Genomic DNA, 17,470 nt, shown 5'->3' with positions numbered 1-17,470 from the left:
AAAGGTTTTCCCAAAGGGAAGGGGCAGTTCTCACCCCATTAGGAAGCTTTCCCAGAATACCCTACTGTGTGTCCAGGAAAAGCGGGCAGGATCCTCTTCTCAGAAAATGAACCCCATCCACCCCCCATACTCAGCCCGGCACCACCTTCCAACAGCAGCTTTTTAAAAAATGAGTTCATTTATTTTTGGCCGCCCTGCCCTGGCTCCTTTTAGGTGATCTTGTCTAACTCCCATCTCCTGTCTGAGTCTCTGTGTCCATTTCTTTCTTTAAATCTTATTTTATTAAAATATAGTTGATTTATGATGTTGCGTGACTGTCTGCTGTACAGCAAAGTGATTCGGGTACACGTACGTAAATATGTATTCCTTTTCATATTCTTTTCCATTATGGTTTATCACAGGATATTGAATACCATTCCCTGTGCTATACGGTGCGTGCTTAGTCATTCAGTCGTGTCCGACTCTTTGCCACCCTTTGGACTGCAGCCCGCCAGGCTCCTCTGTCCATGGGATTCTCCAGGCAAGAATACTGGAGTGGGCTGCCATTTCCTCCTCCAAGGGATCTTCCCAACCTAAGAATCGAACTTGAGTCTCCTCTGTCTCTTGCATTGCAAGCGGATTCTTTACCTGCTGAGCCACTGGGGAAGCCAGTGCTACGCAGTAGGACCTTGTTATTTATCCATCATACATATATATATATATATATATATATATATATATATATATATATAAAATAGTTTACACCTGCTATCTGAGTCCATCTCTTTATCTTTATTCAAGGTAAACAGGCCTTTTTCACAAAGGAAAGGATGCTTTGCTCCCTCCTGGCATTTGCACTTGGCTGGGGTGGCTCAGACGGTAAAGTGTCTGCCTGTAATGCGGGAGACCCAGGTTCGATCCCTGGGTTGGGAAGATCCCCTGGAGAAGGAAATGGCAACCCACTCCAGTACTCTTGCCTGGAAAATTCCATGGACAGAGGAGCCTTGTAGGCTATAGTCCATGGAGTTGCAAAGTGTTGGACACGACTGAGCGACTTCACTCACCCACGGGGTTCTGTAGCCTTTGATCAAACCTGCAGTCCCCATGTCCTGTCCCAGGGTAGGGCTGCAATTGGCTCATGAACAGTGGTGCTAAATATGGGCGCAGTCCAGCCCTGCCCAGAGCATCAAGGAACAATGGTTTCCTTGAAGTCCTCCGGGACCTCCAACCTCCCCACATGGGCCCCCAGTCCTTCCACGCCCATTGCTTGGCCGTGATGGAGGAGTCTGTCAATGAGGACAAGGAGGCCCCTGTCGCAGAGATGATGTGCAGAGTTCAGCAGCCAGAGAAGGGCAAGGTCTGTTTTGGGGACCACAGGCCATGCGATGTGCAGAGGGAGGCTGTGGAGAAGGGGAGAGGTGAGCGAGATGGACTGGAGGGTCCAGAGGCCACTCTGTGAGGGTCTTTTTATGGGACTCTATCTTTTTTTAGATAATCAATTTTGGCTGTGCTAAGTCTTAGTTGCAACTTGCGACTCCTTTGTTGTAGCATGCATGCAGGATCTAGTTCCCCGACTGGGGATCGAACCCATGCCCCCTTCACTGGAGGGTGTAGTCATAACAACTGGACAGCTGGAGAAGTCCCCCAGATGATCTCTCGGCCTTAGAAGACTATGAGTTCTACCATAGTCTTATTATTACCATGTATTATTATTACCCTGTGCTTGGATCAGCTGGCGGACCAGTAGGAAGATGGTATCCTTTTGCCTTTTTCATCAGCATGTTCAAGAACCATTTCTTTTACATTTTAAATTGAACTTCAACTTGGAAAAAAATCAGGGAAGAGCTTGTCAATCCTTCTGTACCTCCCCTCCAGGGCAGGGACCAAGTGGGGGCCCCCAGGACTTACCCAGGCTCTGTGACCCCCCTGAAATTCCAGTGGCCAGTAAACCAAAGAAGCAGAGGGTTCTGACCCCGTGGCTGTGGTTGCTGTTTGGTAGGTGGGGATGTGGACCATGGTTTATACCTGAACCAGAAGAGGGGGATGGGGTGGGCTCCTGTATTAAGTGATAGCTGAGACGTGGTGAAAGAGGAGACCGGAAAAGTCTCCCCCTGGCTCATGACAACAAGGAAGCTTGTGTGTCTGGACTCAGGAAAGGGAAAAATAAGCCTGAGAAATCAAAGCCTTGGGCCTCAACCTCCCCCAAATTTGGGACTGAAATTTACCCTCCGTCTGGGACCACCAGGTTGGTTCCGGGTTGGAACTATAGATGAGTCAAGTGAAAAATCCTAAATATTAGTTATTTTAAATCCAGCCATGCACGAAAAGAAATAGATCGTGACCGAGGAGAATTTAGAAAACCTATTCATGTGATTCAGCTCACAAACAGTTTAAGGATACAATTCAACACCTCTTCATGATGGAAACTCCTGGCAAACAAGACAGAGGAAGGAACTTATGACCGCATAGACCTCCGCCGCTGATCCGATGGCCAACATCACGTGCAGATGTGAGCGAGTCAGTAGACTCGCCCCCCTTTGAAAGTTGTGAGTCAGATATGGAGGTACCTATCACGACTCCACATGTACCTTTAAAAGAATTAAAAGCAAATGGTTTGGGAAACTTTTGTCTGAGAAAAGGCAGTGTTACCAAACGCAAGAAAAAAAAGCCCCACAAGCCACGACTAGGAGGAGATATTTGCAGCGCAGAAAACTGGCCACAAGTTGACATCGGAAATAAAGAACTCCCCTGAATCAATAAGAAAAATAGCCAATAGAAAAATGAATCAAGAACGTGGACAGGCCTTTCACAGGCTGGAGGGGAGGTGGTGGGGGCAAATGGCTCAAAAACTTATGAAAAGATGTTCAGCCTCATTAGCAGTGTGGAACATGCAAATTCAAACCACAGTGCGAGGGCGTTTCACACCCACCAGACTGGCAGACTTCTGGAGTCTTGGATCGCTGCCTCTCAGGGCTCTGGGGTGCAAGGCTGAGAGCGTGGTGTTGCAGGAAGGGGGACCGAATGCCCCCACTAATAAGGAGGCTCATTTCTGGACTTCTGCTGTCCTTCAGGACTTGGCTGAGGCTGGGCCACCAAGGGGTCCCGAGCTGTTTGGGTCCTACCCCAGCCCCTCCCCCCACCCCCTGCCCCCACCCCAGGCCCTTGGGTTCTCCAAGACTGTTTCCTTGGACTCTGCTGGCGTCAAGGCCCCTTCCCAGGCAGCCAGATGTGTCTCTGGCTGCAGCGCCCGGGTCTGGTGTGCACAGATGGGCGGAAGAAGAGAGGGAGAAAGGAACTAGGGGTAACTGGGTCAGACCGCCCCTCCCTGGCACTTGGACTGACCCCTCCCCCGAGAGAATCTGCACCCCAGACCCCACCACCGCATCCCTAAAGCTCGGAGGGGCTGGAGGGAGGAGGCAGGGGCTCTCCTTTCCCTGCACAGGGCAGTTCAGCTGTGAGCAGGGAGCAAGCATCAGACTCCGAGGCCCACCTTGGGCTGCCCCTCACCTCCCCTGCAGTGGCCTGAGCCTTCTCGCATCTGCCACTTGGTGAATCCAGCTGGGCTCCCAGGAGCCTGGGGTAGGACCAGTGTGGATGAGAGCCCTGCTCATGGAACAGAAGCTTTTCCCGCGGCTCTAGCCTAGCGCAGTAGGAGCCTGATCCAGGGACCGCGCTTCGTGCCTGAGCAGAAGGTTTCTCGTCTCTTCCTCTAATCTGCACGCACATGGAGCAGGTGACCAGGGAGGCTTGGCATTTCCAGATCCTGGGCCACGTTTTACCTTTGGGGGCTGAACCATCTCTTGCCCCCCTTAATTATGGGGATAACATTATCTCCCTGCAAGGCTCTCCTGGCAGGAGAGAGGGACAGCAGAACTCTTTGTACAGTGTTGGGCTTCCAGTGGTGCTGTATGGATTCGTTCTGACTATGGTGTAAATGACTAAGGGGGAGTATTGGGGTGCCTGCCCTGGGATGGTGAGAAGGTGCACACCCAGGACTGAGTTTTAGCCCTGGGTGGACCATCACCTCAATGTGTGACTGTGGCCACAAACAACATACCACCTCAGATCTATTTTCTCACCTGTTAAAAGAAAGGGCCCAGTGAGGTAGGCCTAAGACCCTTCTGGTCTTTACAATTGTATGGGAGGTTTGTTTTCTAATATGGGTACAAATATAGCTGCCCCTTCTCTGTCCGAGGAGGTGGCCTTGATTCCCCTCATCCTTTGGGCCAAAGCAGCTGAAGTTCAGAGAGTTAAGTCACTTCCCCAAGGTCACACAGCTTGTCGAGGTGGAGGGCCCAGAGAGATGACTAAGCCTTGAGCTATTAGGCAAACACTGTAAATCCTGAACAAATGCCTCTCTGTTGTTTGAATGTGTTTTAAACTATCGGGTCAGTCGGGGGAGGGAAAATGTCTCTAAGAAAGAGCCAGATTGTGTCCGAGTGATTGTCCAGGCTGGAAAATACAAGCAATTAGCAGAAAAATCCACCCTCAGTGAGGGTCTGTGTCTGATGTGGGGACTGGCTCCGTCAAGTGGTCCTTTAGTTGCCATGACAACCTCCTCCTGTGGGGAAGGATGCAGTCCAGGTTTGACCCTGGGAATCCGGAGTCTTGTCACCTGCCCACTCCTCCTCCTTCCTGGTTTCCCTCATCCCCTGTCTCGACAGGGGGCTGGGAGGGGGAAGCTGACTAGTGCAAGGTGGTCCCTGAGAGATGGGTATGCAGGGAGCGAGCAGGTCAGACCTGAACGAATATAAGCCCCAGACGTTGCCTAGGGGAGCTGAGCCCAGACTGCCCCATGTCGTGAAGCAGGAAACTTCTGGGTGGCCACTACATCCCCCACTGGACGTGGGGTGGGCCTCATCACGTGCTGTTCCCTTGAGTGGCTGAGAGTTGGGGGTGGGGGCAGCAAGACCCGTCTTCCTCCTGCCCACCTTGAGCCTGGGGGTAGGTGATGCCTGACACCGGGGTTCTGGGCTCCCACCCCATGCAGTCAGCAGCGTCTCTTTGACTTGTTACCCTTTGACGGCCCCAGAAGCCATTTGTGTAGGGGAATAAAACCACCTCTTCCTTTTAAAAAGGCATTTGAGGGACTTCCCTGGTGGTCCAGTGGCTAAGACTCCACACTCCCAACGCAGGGGGCACGGGTTCGATCCCTGGTCAGGGAACTAGATCCCACATGCCGCAACTAAGACCTGGCACAGCCAAAATAAAGAAAATTATTATTATTTTATAAAAAGAGCATTTGGAAACTGCTGCTCTGAGCCCTTCTTTGGTAGGAGGTCAGGCCTGTGGTCTCTCCAGCCTGGGATTCTTCCTCTGATAAAGCACTTGGGCGCCTTTGGGATTCCTGGTGGTCCAGTGGGTAACACTCCGTGCTTTCACTGCCGAGGGTGCAGGTTCAGTCCTTGGTTGGGGAACTAAGACCCTATGGGTCATGCGGTGTGACCTAAAGAGAGAGAGAGAGCTTGGGAGACCTGGTGTCAGAGGAAGCACCCCACGCTCACATCCCAGCTCCCCTGAACAACCTCCAAGAGGTAGACGACGCTGTTAAGAGACCAAGGGCTTCCCTGGAGCCCAGCTGATCCTTGAATTAAAGCTGAAGCCGCCTTGGGCCTTCCCATAGCTTTGGAGGAGTAGAGACCCTGAAAGGGGAAGGGGTCTGCCCACGTGCACACAGGGAAAGATCAGAGCTGCTCCCAGAAGGTCCTCCGATTCCTGGGGGTCCCCCAGCCTCCCACCTGGGGACTTTGAACTCTACCACCGTTTTCCTCCAAAAGCCCCAAACCCCAAGTGACTCTGCCCACTTCTGGCTGTCTTTGGGGCACCTCGTCCATCTCCCTAAGATTAGAGCTCAGCACTCGCCTGAGCCTGGACCAGTGGTGCAGGAGGGGAAGGCCCTGCCTCGGGTCCAGGGCCGTGGGTGATCTGCCCAGCAGAATTAGGCAGCCTTTCCCACATTCTGGAGGCCCTCAGTCAGCCTGCTTCGCTTTAGGGCTCCTGAACGTTGACCTTGAGCTCGGAGCCCTGTTAAAAAGGATCCTTTCCCACTGACACAGAACGAGGTGGCAACAGCGATGCCACATGTCCACGGGGGTGGGGAGTCAGAGCTGGTCTCCAGGGCTGCGCCTGGTGTCACCTTTCAGACCCAGGCAGGGCCGCCTGCCAGCGTCCTGGGACCCTGGAGATATTTATGATTTCTTTCTGGATGAGGAAAAAAGAGAGAGAGCACTTCAAACAATAACTTCAGATTAACCACGCGAACCTCAGAAATCCACCCAAGAGAAGCAACCGGATCGGTGAACCCTGAAAAATAAAACGTATGCAGCAGTGTCCTTGCCTTTCTCAACCCCCCAAATGGCTGCAGAGACTGGATCTCTTATTACTTAAAAAAAATTTTTTTTTAATTTATTTGGCTGCCCTGGGTCTTCGTTGCCGATTTATTTGGCTGCCCTGGGTCTTCGTTGCCGCGCGGGATTTTCTCTAGTCACGGTGAGCCAGGGCTACTCTGAATTTGCAGTGTGTGGGCTTCTCGTTGCAGTGGCTTCTCTTGTTTCGGAGCACAGGCTCCAGGGCACACGGGCTTCAGCTGCTGTGGCACGGGGGCTCAGTAGTTGTGGCTCCCAGGCTCTAGAGCACAGGCTCAATAGTTGTGGTGCATGGGCTTAGTTGCTCCGAGGCATATGGGATCTTCCCAGATCAGGGATCGAACCCATGTCTCCACCTTGGCAGGCGGATTCTTTACCACTGAGCCATCAAGGAAGCCTCTGAATCTCTTATTTCTGGATAAACCCCCTTTCGAGTCCTGTGGGACAGTCCTAGGAGACTGGAAATCCCTCCACTGAGCAAACGGGCACATGAGCCCTTTAATCCAAGTACCCCCAACTGTGGGGACCCCACTCCAGCAGAATTCTGAGAAGGACCACGAAGTCCTTGATCTTGCAGAATTCAGGCTGCTGCATACTCACGGATTTCTGGAGACTTCTCCCAGCCATGCCAGTCAGTCTGAAGGGAAGTCACTCCACAGTCCACTGGAAACAGTGCTGAGGAGAAAGACATTGCATCAAACAAACGTGGGTTCAGTCCCTGGCTGGGGAACTTAGATCCAGCATGCAAGGAGCAACTAAGCTGGCTAAGAGCCAGCGGTACCCCCACCACCACCGCCACCAGCCGACTGCCTGCTTTGAACCCAGCCGCTGGTACTTACTGGCTGTGTGACTTTGGGCAAATTACCTAACCTCTGTGTGCCTGGGTTGCTTCATCTGCAAAACAGAGATAATAAAGGTTCTTCCCTCATTGGGTTGTTGTAGGAATTAGACAAGTATACATGAAAAGTGGTGCATCGGGTCTCGCCCTTCCATTAGCGTCTGGCACAGAGTGAGTGCTCCATGAACGCGAGTTGCTTTTCCTTCTTTTGATCATTATTATGACCTGCGTGGCTCCACACGGGCCAGACCCTCTCTGCTATTGTGAAATCGGAAGAGAGCGTTTCCTCCTTTCTTCCCCTCCCACCGAGACATGAGCCAGAAGGTATGAACTTCAGCGTCCAAACGACTTTCTTATCTCTACCTTAAGCTCCTTCCACTTCTCCTGGCCTTGTGGAAATGGAAACCAGCTGTTCGGGGGGCGGGGGGGTGGGCAGGGAGGAAGCTCCGGGGACAGAGTTGCCAGGGTTTGCGTGGGACACACGACCCCTGGCCCCTGAAGGAGGAGGACGGTCCCTTCCCTCCCCTCCCCGAGTTCCCTGAGAGCCTCCAAGGTGAGCCACCTGGACAATGAGCTGAGGGTCTCCTAGATCTGCTCACCCCCTCCCCCAAGGTGGCACTGCCTCTGTCCGAGAGGACACATGAGCTTCTCTGCAGCCCCATGTGACAGAGGGGTATGCCTGCCCCACTTTTCAGAATACAAGAATGGATGAGACATGGACCCACAGGGAAGAGGGGTACACAAGATGTTCCCCAGCCAGGCTGCTGAGTGCTCTAAGCAAGGTGTATATTGCACTCTTGGCAATTAATAGGAAGGTGGCTGCCTGGGTCCACCTGGAGTGGTCAAGGAAGGCTCCCTGGAGGAGGTGGTGCTTCAGTAGGAATTTACTAATCATTGGAGTGGGTTGGAATCTATTTCTGGATATGATAACAAGACAGGGAAAGGCCAAAGAACTAGAAGAGTGAGGGGTGCTCAGATCATGGCAAGCAGCCCATTCAGGGGGGACGGGGGTTTTCCTCAGGGCGATGGGGAGCACAGAGGGTGACATGTCAGATTGGTGGTTTAGGGTGAGCAAGGTCAGGGTTAGACATGTTTTACACAGACCACGCCTGTGTACCAGCATCCTCGTCAAGAAAGAGACCATTTTCATCATCTTAGAAGTCCTCCCCCTGCCTCTTCTGATAACTGCCCTCACGATAACCACTGACGCGCAGGCCACCACCTTCGAGCTGTCCTGCCTGTGATGGAAATTTCAATAAATGGACTCACGTGAGTGTGTGCCCTTTGGGGTCTGTCATCTCTGTGAGCTTATCCACTGGGCGGCATATGGTTTCTGTGCACTTCTTACTGTATAATATTCCATTTTGGGAATATTTAGTTTATCCTGTCAGCCACCAATGGGAATTTGGATTATTAAAATTTTTGGTTATTTTGAGCAACAACTGCTTATTCTTACACAAGCCTTTTGGTGACATTATTTATTGTTTTTGTACCTAGAGATAGAATTGCTCCTATTAGATGAAATTGCTCATCCCTATTAGAAACAGCCACATTTTTAAGACGTGGTTTTTCCACGGACATTGCACTGATGCTGTCTTAGAGCTCCAGTGGCTCACACCCTCTTGGATACTCAGATACGTGCATTGTTAGTCTTGCATTTTCAGCTGTCCTGGTGGGTGTAGTTTAATTTGCATTTCCTTATAGAGCTACGGAGTTGAGCCCCTCTACGTATGACTCAGCCATTTGGCATCTTATTTTGTGGTTTTATGTAGTCCAAGGACGTCTTCTACTTGATGATAGGCTTCTCCATTCTCTTAATGCTGTCTTCTGATGAAAAGAAATTCTTACATTTAATGCAATTCATCTTATCAAAGCTTTCCTTAATGTTAACTGTTTTTGTATTAGAAGAAATCTTGTCTATTCTGAGGTCACGAAGGTAAGTTACTGATATTTAAAATAAATTGTATCGGGTGTTATTTTGTTGATTTTGTGTTTTTGTTTTGGCTGCATGGCATGCGAGATCTTAGTCCCCCAACCAGGGATTGAACCTGTGCCCTCGGCAGGTCCTAACCACCGGACCACCAGGGAATTTCCAAAAAACTCTCGTTTCTCTTTTAACAGTTAGATCTACAATGTATCTGGAATCGACTTTCGTGTGTGGTGTGGGTTGAGGGGTCAGATTCTTTTACTTTACTTTTCCATTTTGATATCCAATTGACCCAGTACTCTTTACTGAAGTCCTTCCTTTCTCTCCTGTACTCATATACACCTTTTTTATAAACCAGGTGACTGAGTTAAGTGTGAATCGTCTGTCTTTGCACCAAGAATATAGTGTCTTAATTACTATAGTTTTATAATAGATCTCAGTTCTGGTTGTATAAGTCTTCCACTTCTGTTCTATTTCATCTTTGCGTTTGGCTATTCTTGGACCTTTGCGTTTTTGTATATATTTTAGAAAAAACTTGAGAATTCACACACACAACATATAAAAAAACCGTCTGAGATTTTGAATGGGGTTGCATTGAATGGATAGATCAATTGGGAGAGAATTAACGTATATACTATGGCACCTTCCAATCCATGAGTATAGTATATCTTTTCATTTATTTGAATCTGCTTTAATTTCTCTCAGTGATGTTTTAAAATTTTCAGTAGACTTATTCCTAGATAATTTGATGCTGTGTGAATGGTATTTTAAAATTTCACTTTCTATATGGTTATTGTCAATGTATAGGAATATGGTTGATTTTTGAAAACTCTATAATCCTTGCTAAATTAATTTAGTAATTCCAATAATTCCTCTTTAGATTTTTCTAGGGCAAAGATGTTTTGGGGTGTGGTCCAGCCATGGTACAAGACCCAACAATCTTGAACTCTGGGCTGGATTTGGAGGTTGGAAGGAAAGAAGACAGACTTGACCAGTCAGATTGGCAGAGTCTGTAGGGCTGTGCGTGCATGCTAAGTCGCTCCAGTCGTGTCTGACTCTTTGTGACCCCATGGTCTGTAGCCCACCAGGCTCCTCTGTCCATGGCATTCTCCAGGGAAGAATACTGAGGTGGGCCGCCATGGCCTCCTCCAGGGGATCTTCCCAAGGATCGAACCCACGTCTTTTATGTCTCCCGCATTGGCGGGTGGGTTCTTTACCACTTGCGTCACCTGGGAAGCTGGGGGGATGCAAAAACCACAGACTCCCCCATGTCTAGTCGTGGCCCAGGGGCTATTTATACATCGCATGGAGAGTTCTTCCCCAGCCAGACACCTGGCCTAGCCCACCGTGGCCATATGGGAAGGCAAGGCCACCTTTAATCAGCACGCTGGGTGACCTTGGCTACGTTGTTAAACCTCACTTGAGGCTCATCTTCCTCACTCACAAAAGGAGGGACGCATGCCAGGGTATTTCTGTCTCTCACCTCATAGGTGACTGATGAACCTTGGTGAATAGCTTTCACTCACCTGTGTTGTCTCTTTTCCCCATGGGGGTTTTCTGAACATTGCTGGAAATTTCTACAGTCCAGAGGATGCTGGTGTGTGTGTGGTGGGTGGGGGGGCTGGGTAGGTTGCCAGCTCCCACTGTGCTCTGAGCAGCTTCAGTGCAACTGGTCCTTTGGGGATTTTTATTTCCACGGTGAGGACACCCATGCAAGGCTGCCCCTCTTCAAGAAGGAACTCAAATTACTTTTCAATAAAAACTCTTGGCAGAAGTTCCTGAAAAACTCTGGCCTTCTCTGTGATCCCTGATATAGAAAAGGGTGGAATTTAATTATTCTGTCCTGTCCACGGGCCCCACGGCTGGGCCTGGCACGCAGCCACTGCTCTGTCCGACCAGCAGATTCCCCGCCCCCGCTGGGGTTCATTGCTCTGGCATGTGTGAGGGAGCACAGGGGAGACCCAGGGCAGGGCCCCCACCTTCAGCATGGCCTTGCCCTTTTCACCCTTCCTTTTGGGGTCTGTGTCTTAGAAAAATCCCATCTGTCTGCAGTTACCTGGACAAGCAGCTCTCTACAAGTTAAATGGAGAGGTGACTTCCCAGGCCCAGGGGAGGTATTGATATTTTATAAAATTCCCATCAGGGCCTCTCTGATACCCACGAGGCTAGGCTCAGAGCACCAGAGGGCGGTTAAGAACTTCAGGCTGAATTGGAAACATCAGGATTGGAATAATCTAGAATGATCATGTCTTGGTGGCCCCAGGAGTCTGGGGGTCCCCAGCGACCCTGGAACTCCAGCCTGCAGCTGGCTTGTTTCCCGCCAGCTCATGAAGAGATACAATTTTGTATATTTTCCACGCAGCATTATAAGCACGTTCTGTGTTTTTACCCAGTTAAACATTGAAATTAAAGATCCCCTAGAGAAGGGCAGGGCAACCCCCTCCAGTATTCTTGCCTGGAGAATCCCAGGGACGGAGGAGGCTGGCGGGCTACAACCTATAGGTTCGCAAAGAGTCGGACAGGACTGAAGCGACAAGACGCATGCGTGTATTCAATCTATTCAGAATGTATATTGTTTTTAAAAGGCCAATAGCCCTTCAAGGCTTACCATGAGAAAGGAGAGTTCTCAGTACCCCTCTTTTCCACCAGCTTTCATTCCCTATAGTCAGGCTTTTTGGGGTGGGAATGGAAAGCTTACCTCCATCGTTCTCGTCACATTAGGGAAACGGAGGCAGCTCAGGACCCTCTTTTCCTGCGGTGCCCTGTGGGTACTCACGGTCAGTCTAGCTGGCCTGCCCCACCCCTGTCCCCGCAGCATCTTACTCTTTTGACCTCCTTGGAACCGTCTTCCCCTTGGAGTCTTGGCTAGGGTCAAGGGTCTCCCAGGGGATGTGGGGGTCTCCTCCAGCCGGGCCCCACTGGGTGGGCTGTGGGTGACACCCACCCTGTGTATGCCCCCTGCCTGCAGACCACCTCTGAGAGGGTAAACAGGCCTCTGGGGCAGGGTCACCCTGGCTGCTGCTGTCGGCGTCTCAGCCGCACAGTGGACCGACTCTGCCTCTTCAGGAGTCTCTGCAGTAGCCAACTCCTGCCCTGTCAGCAAAGCCCAGACCTTGGGAGTCTGATCTCATTCAGGGGGAGGGTCCTGACTTCAAGATTCAGAGCCACGACCGGAAGCAGTGCTGGCCAAAGGCACATGGTGGGTAGACCGGCAACCACCCTCTGCAGTGGGCGGTCTGAGGCCGAGGGGGCAGAGGGCAGGAGCAAAGAGCCTGAGACCCTTGGAGCTGGTCAGCGTAAACCCCTTTCGGGCTTCCCTGGTGGCTCAGTGGTAAAGAATCTGCCTGCTGATGCAGGAGACATGGGTTTGATCCCTGGTCCAGGAAGATCCCACATGCCTCGGAGCAACTAAACCCGTGCCTTACAAGTAGTGAGCCTGTGCTTGGGAGCCCACGAACCGCAGCTACTGAAGTCTGCTCACCCTAGAGCCTGCGCTCCACAACAAGAAAAGCCAGCGCAAGGGGAAGCCCGTGCACTGCAGTGAGTAGCTCCCGCTTCCTGCGACGGGAGAAAGCCCTCATGCAGCAACAAAGACCCCGCACAGTCAAAAATAAATACAGAAATAAAACTAACTTAAAAAAATATATAGACCCTTTTTACAGATGGAGAAACTGAGGTACAGAGAGAAAGCGGGCCTCAAGCCACACAGTGAGTTAGCGGCCTCTCTGGCTCTCTCTCTACTGACCACACTGAGCAGTCAGTTCCTCCGTCTCTGTCTCACCCACACACCCCCTCACTTCCCATCTACATATACTGGCAAAGATCTCCAAGCTCAAGTTCTGCCTCTGTGTCCTGGATGCGAGGAAACGCTCGTGGGCCCGTGTGTGCTGGGAACGTGGGAATCCTCAGAATCCCAGAAAGTGAAGAGTCTGCCTCTCAGGGAGGGGAAACCAAGGCCCGGAGCCAGTGGGGCAGGGCCTCGGCCGGTCACACAGCCAGCATTGCCCCGCCAGGCCCGTTTCCATAGTCCCACCGCCCTGAGGAATAATTAGAGAAAGTTAAACATGCATAATTTAATTGCTTGTCGATGACAGGATGCCAGGGGAGCCATAAAACCCGCCCAGCCTCAGAGCGCCTGCCCAGGCAGGTGGCACGGGAGGCCGGGCTGGCAGCCTAGGGCCCTGCCCGCTGGTTGGGCCTCTCTCTGCAGCTGGGGCACCGGACCCCTCCCCAGCCCTCCCCATGCCCACTGACAGCCAAGCCACTCCCCGCAGGCCGAGCAGGATGCCCAGTGCCAGCGCAGACTAGGCCCGGGGTCCTGCCTGCTCTCCAGAAACAGGTTCGCGTGCAAGCCCAGGCTCGCCCCTGGCTCTGCTGACCGTCCCCCCTGCAGGGAGTCCTGTGTGTTGCCTCAGACCCTGGAAATGTGTTTATGGGCTGCGAACGCCTCGGGAACGTTCACTGCGTGGAGCTGAGGCCCGACTGACACCTCACCCAGGGCCATCCTGCCCCACCTTCTTCCTTCGGGAGGGGGGTCCCCAGGGTGGGGTGACGCCCTCCTGTGTGTGCAGAGGGCAGACGAAGCTCAAGCCGGAAAGTTCTCCAGGCCAGCCCGCTTCCAGAGTCGACGCCCTTTTTGCCCCATAAGATGCTCTTGGGCCTCTGCTGCGAGGGCAGGCACCCCATTCCCGCTACCCTACCCCCTGCCCATCAGTATTAGCACAGGGTGGGGCTCCCCTGGCAGTCCGGTGGTTGGTTAAGACTTTGTCTTCCCATGCAGGGGGTGCCGGTTCGATCTCTGGTAGAGGGGCTAAGATCCCACATGCCTCGTGGCCAAAATGCCAAGACATGAAAAGCGAAGAAATGTTGTAACAGATTCGATGAAGACTTTAAAAAATGGCCCACATCTAAAACGAAAACAAAACGATATGAGTGCAGGGTCACCAAGGGGCTCACGGGCACCCACCGGGCCTCCAGGTGGAGGAGGGGGTGGCCGGGGGTGGGTAGGGGACGGGGTGGGGTGTGAATGTCGGGGTGGAGGACGGATGAGTGGGTGGGTGGATGGAGGAGTGGGTGGGTGGATGGGGGGAGGTGGGGTGGGTGGCATGACACAGGGAACCCTTGTTTTGTTTCGCTGTCTGTCTTTCCCACGAAAGGCCGCTTTCAGAGGCACCAGGATCCTGCAGTATTTAGGAGGAGGGCAGTGAGTGTCCCCTGGGAATCCCCCCGTGTGTCTGGCCTCGTTGACTGGGGGCCTTTGGGCGCCTGGCCGTTGTACAGGGTATGTGTGCGTGCTCAGTTGTGTCCGACTCTTGCAACCCTTTGGACTCTAGCTCGCCAGGCTTCTCTGTTCATGGGATGTTTCAGGCAAGAATACTATAGCGAGTTGCCACTTCCTCCTCCAGGGCATCTTCCCAACCTAGGATTGAACCTGCGTCTCCTGCATCTCCTGCATTGCGGGTGGATTCCTTACCCGCAGAGCCATTCCAGAGAGCCGCCCTCCCCCTGCCAAATTGTTCAGGGGGCCTCCTCAGATTTCAGTGCCCGTGGGCCTCCCTCCTGGGGTGGATCCCGGAACCCAGAGAGGACATCAGCCCTTGCTGCTCTCCAAGCCCTCCTGTGTCTGCCAGCCTGGGACGTGGTCGCTCTCTGCCTTTCCCCTGGTGATTCATCCCTGAGAAGCCCCCTCTGCCCGTCTCTCCGCTCTGTGCTTTGTACCTCTTTCCTTCTTTATTGTCCCTTTTGCTGGTAGGAGTTGGAGGGAAACATGTGTGTTCAGTCCCCCCCATCTAACCAGAAAACCACCTCCTTTCCTTTGTGAAGTCCTGCCCCATCCCCGAGTCAGACAACTGTATACATTCTTCTGGTTGTTTTAAAGTTTCAGTGTTTATACCTCAGTCTTTAATCTCTTTTATGTATCGGGGTTACTGACAAGGTTTTATTGGGGGAAGAAAAAGAGTTCTGTTTCTAAAAAAAAAAAAAAGGCTTATAAACCACAGACTGGGCACAGCCCAGGGTGGATGGGGAAGGTAATGAGGATGAGGGGGCCCCTGCCAACCCACAGAAACCCGGGTAGGGCTGGTGAGCAGAAAGTAAGGGGCTGTCAGCCCCCGTGGCCCCGAGGCTGGGCACCCCTGGGGAAATCACAGCCTGAACCACCTGTTCCCAAGGTCCTAAGATTCTGGGAGTCTCATTGCATCTCTCACAGGACAGTCATTATTTTAAAACAGAGACGTTTCCAAGGTGGTTTGCGTTCAGTGACAAAGATACAGGACTTCTCCAAAGACAGACAAGGCTGATGATGGGGGGACGGGGACCCCGCCGGTGAGCATGGGGGCCTCGCTGCAGCCAAGGGGCCTCTGAACACCGAATGGGACGTGCCGAGTTGCCCTAATACCTCTCGTGTGTCTGCTTGACCGGAATGGGGTGCCTGTGGGGTCAGGCTTTGAACTGAGGGAGGAATCTAAGCATCTCTTGACTTCCAGAGCAATAAAAGCTCTTAGGAACAGCTTTGAACCATCTATTTCCTCATTAAAGAGCTCTGGGTCTCTGGGGGAGACAGACATAAATAGATGATTACAGCCCAGGGAGATATGTGCCTGGGAGGTTAACCATTACTGGTCTCCTAATTGGCCTTCAGGCTCTGGGACCCTCCCACAGCCTCCCGCGGTACACTCTGCTGCCAGAGTGAGCTTTTAAAAATGCACATCTGACCTTGGCTTTTACCCCCTCCAACAGCTGCCATTGGTCTCAGGACACTGCCAGGCTCCTCCCCGCAGGCTTCCTGCTCCAGTCTTGGTGGTCCCCAGGTGTGCTCCTGCCCGCTAGGCTGCTGGAAGACCCTCCCCGGTTCTGTTCCCCTCTGGTGTCAGCACTAATTCTTCCTTCTATGGAATCTGACCAATCACTGTGCATCCCTCAGTCCTCACCTTAGATGCCACTGCCTCCAGGAAGCCCTCCTGGGCCACCCCCAGCCCAGATGGGCTTTGGCAACCCCAGATAGGCTACCCACTCCAGTATTCTTGGGCTCCCCTGGTGGCTCAGCTGGTTAAGAATCCACCTGCAATGTGGGAGACCTGGGTTCGATTCTGTGTTGGGAAGATCCCTTGGAGAAGGGAAAGGCTACCCACTCCAGTATTCTGGCCTGGAGAATTCCATGGACTATATATCCATGGGGTCTCAAAGAGTCAGACACAATTGACTGACTCTCGCTTTCACTTTCCTGTTGCTCTTTTGCATGTTCTGGTCTTACAGCCCTTACCAACCTGTGTCTTTTTGCCTGTCCCCTTCCTCGGACTGTAGTTCTCCAAGTCAAGGAGTGTGTCTCATTTACTACCCACTCATTAACTATCAGATTTTTTTTTTTTAATGGTGGAGTTTATTATAAAAAATTTTTTTTGACGTGTGCACACTGCTATATTTATTTATTTATTATGTATCCTTGGCTGCTCTGGGGTTTTGTTGCTGCACGGGCTTTTCTCTAGTTGTGGCAGGCAGGGTCTACTCTAGTTGCGCTGCCTGGGCCTCTCATTGCAGTGGCTTCTCTTGTGGAGCACAGGCTCTAGGCTTCGGTAGTTGCAGCACGCAGGCTCGGTAGCTGCGACTTGCTGGCCCTAGGGGGCGGACTTCAGTAGTCTTTACACAGGAGCTCACTAGTTACAGCTGGAGGGGCTTAGAGCGTGCAGGCTTCAGTAGTTGGGGCGTACAGGCTTAGTTGCTTGCGGCATGTGGAGTCCTCCCAGACCAGGATCGAGCCAGGCCCCCTGTACTGTCAAGGCAAGTCCCATCCACTGCACCACCAGGGAAGTCCTCAGGTATTTTTTGACCCACTACTCTGTGCCAGGCACCAAAATTCATGAACAAACAAAATAGACAAAGACCCTGCGCCTAGGACACTCGCAGGCTGACGAGGCATCCCAGGTGCTGGCTCAGACGATTCGCAATACTCTGTGCTGTGGATGCCCAGAAAGGAGGCTCGGAGGTCAGGCAGGCTGCCTGGAGGAGGGGGCACTAAAGATAAGGCTCTGAAGGATGTGTAGGAGTTTTCCAGGCAGCAACTCAGAGATTTCCCTGCCTGCCTGAGCAGAGGCTATCCTGCCTGGCCGGGCTGCTCTCTCCCCAGGGTCCACTCCACTCTCACCTCTTCTCTTTCAGAATGCATGAACTGCACCCGGCTCAGCGACATGAGCGAGCGGCTGACCACGCTGGAGGCCAAGGTCAGATGGTCTGGGGATCCTGGGCCTAGGGAGTTAGAAAGGGAGGAGCTTGCTTCAGCCCCAGGGAGCCCAGCAAGCCTGAGGAGCCTGGTCCCCAGGGGTGGGTGCTATTTGGGCCCTCAGTGGCTCTGGGTAATTTTCTCTA

The 17,470-nt window shown here is 52.3% G+C and overlaps 1 protein-coding gene across 2 annotated transcripts in view; it reads left to right on the top strand.

Annotated features, from left to right (window-relative positions):
* The window catches only part of COL26A1 (collagen type XXVI alpha 1 chain), a 164,303-nt gene that overhangs the window by 124,099 nt on the left and 22,734 nt on the right, over positions 1-17,470 (top strand). For both annotated transcript variants that reach the window (XM_005225215.5, NM_001193154.1), the window contains exon 4: positions 17,264-17,325. In XM_005225215.5, the coding sequence (XP_005225272.1) occupies positions 17,264-17,325 (62 nt within the window). The remainder of the gene's footprint in view (positions 1-17,263; positions 17,326-17,470) is intronic.

This window comes from Bos taurus, chromosome 25, assembly GCF_002263795.3.
Source record: "Bos taurus isolate L1 Dominette 01449 registration number 42190680 breed Hereford chromosome 25, ARS-UCD2.0, whole genome shotgun sequence".
In the NCBI taxonomy this organism is placed as follows: Eukaryota; Metazoa; Chordata; class Mammalia; order Artiodactyla; family Bovidae; genus Bos; species Bos taurus.
The sequence above is the reverse complement of the archived record's forward strand: the minus strand, read 5'-3'. Positions and strand labels throughout refer to the sequence as shown.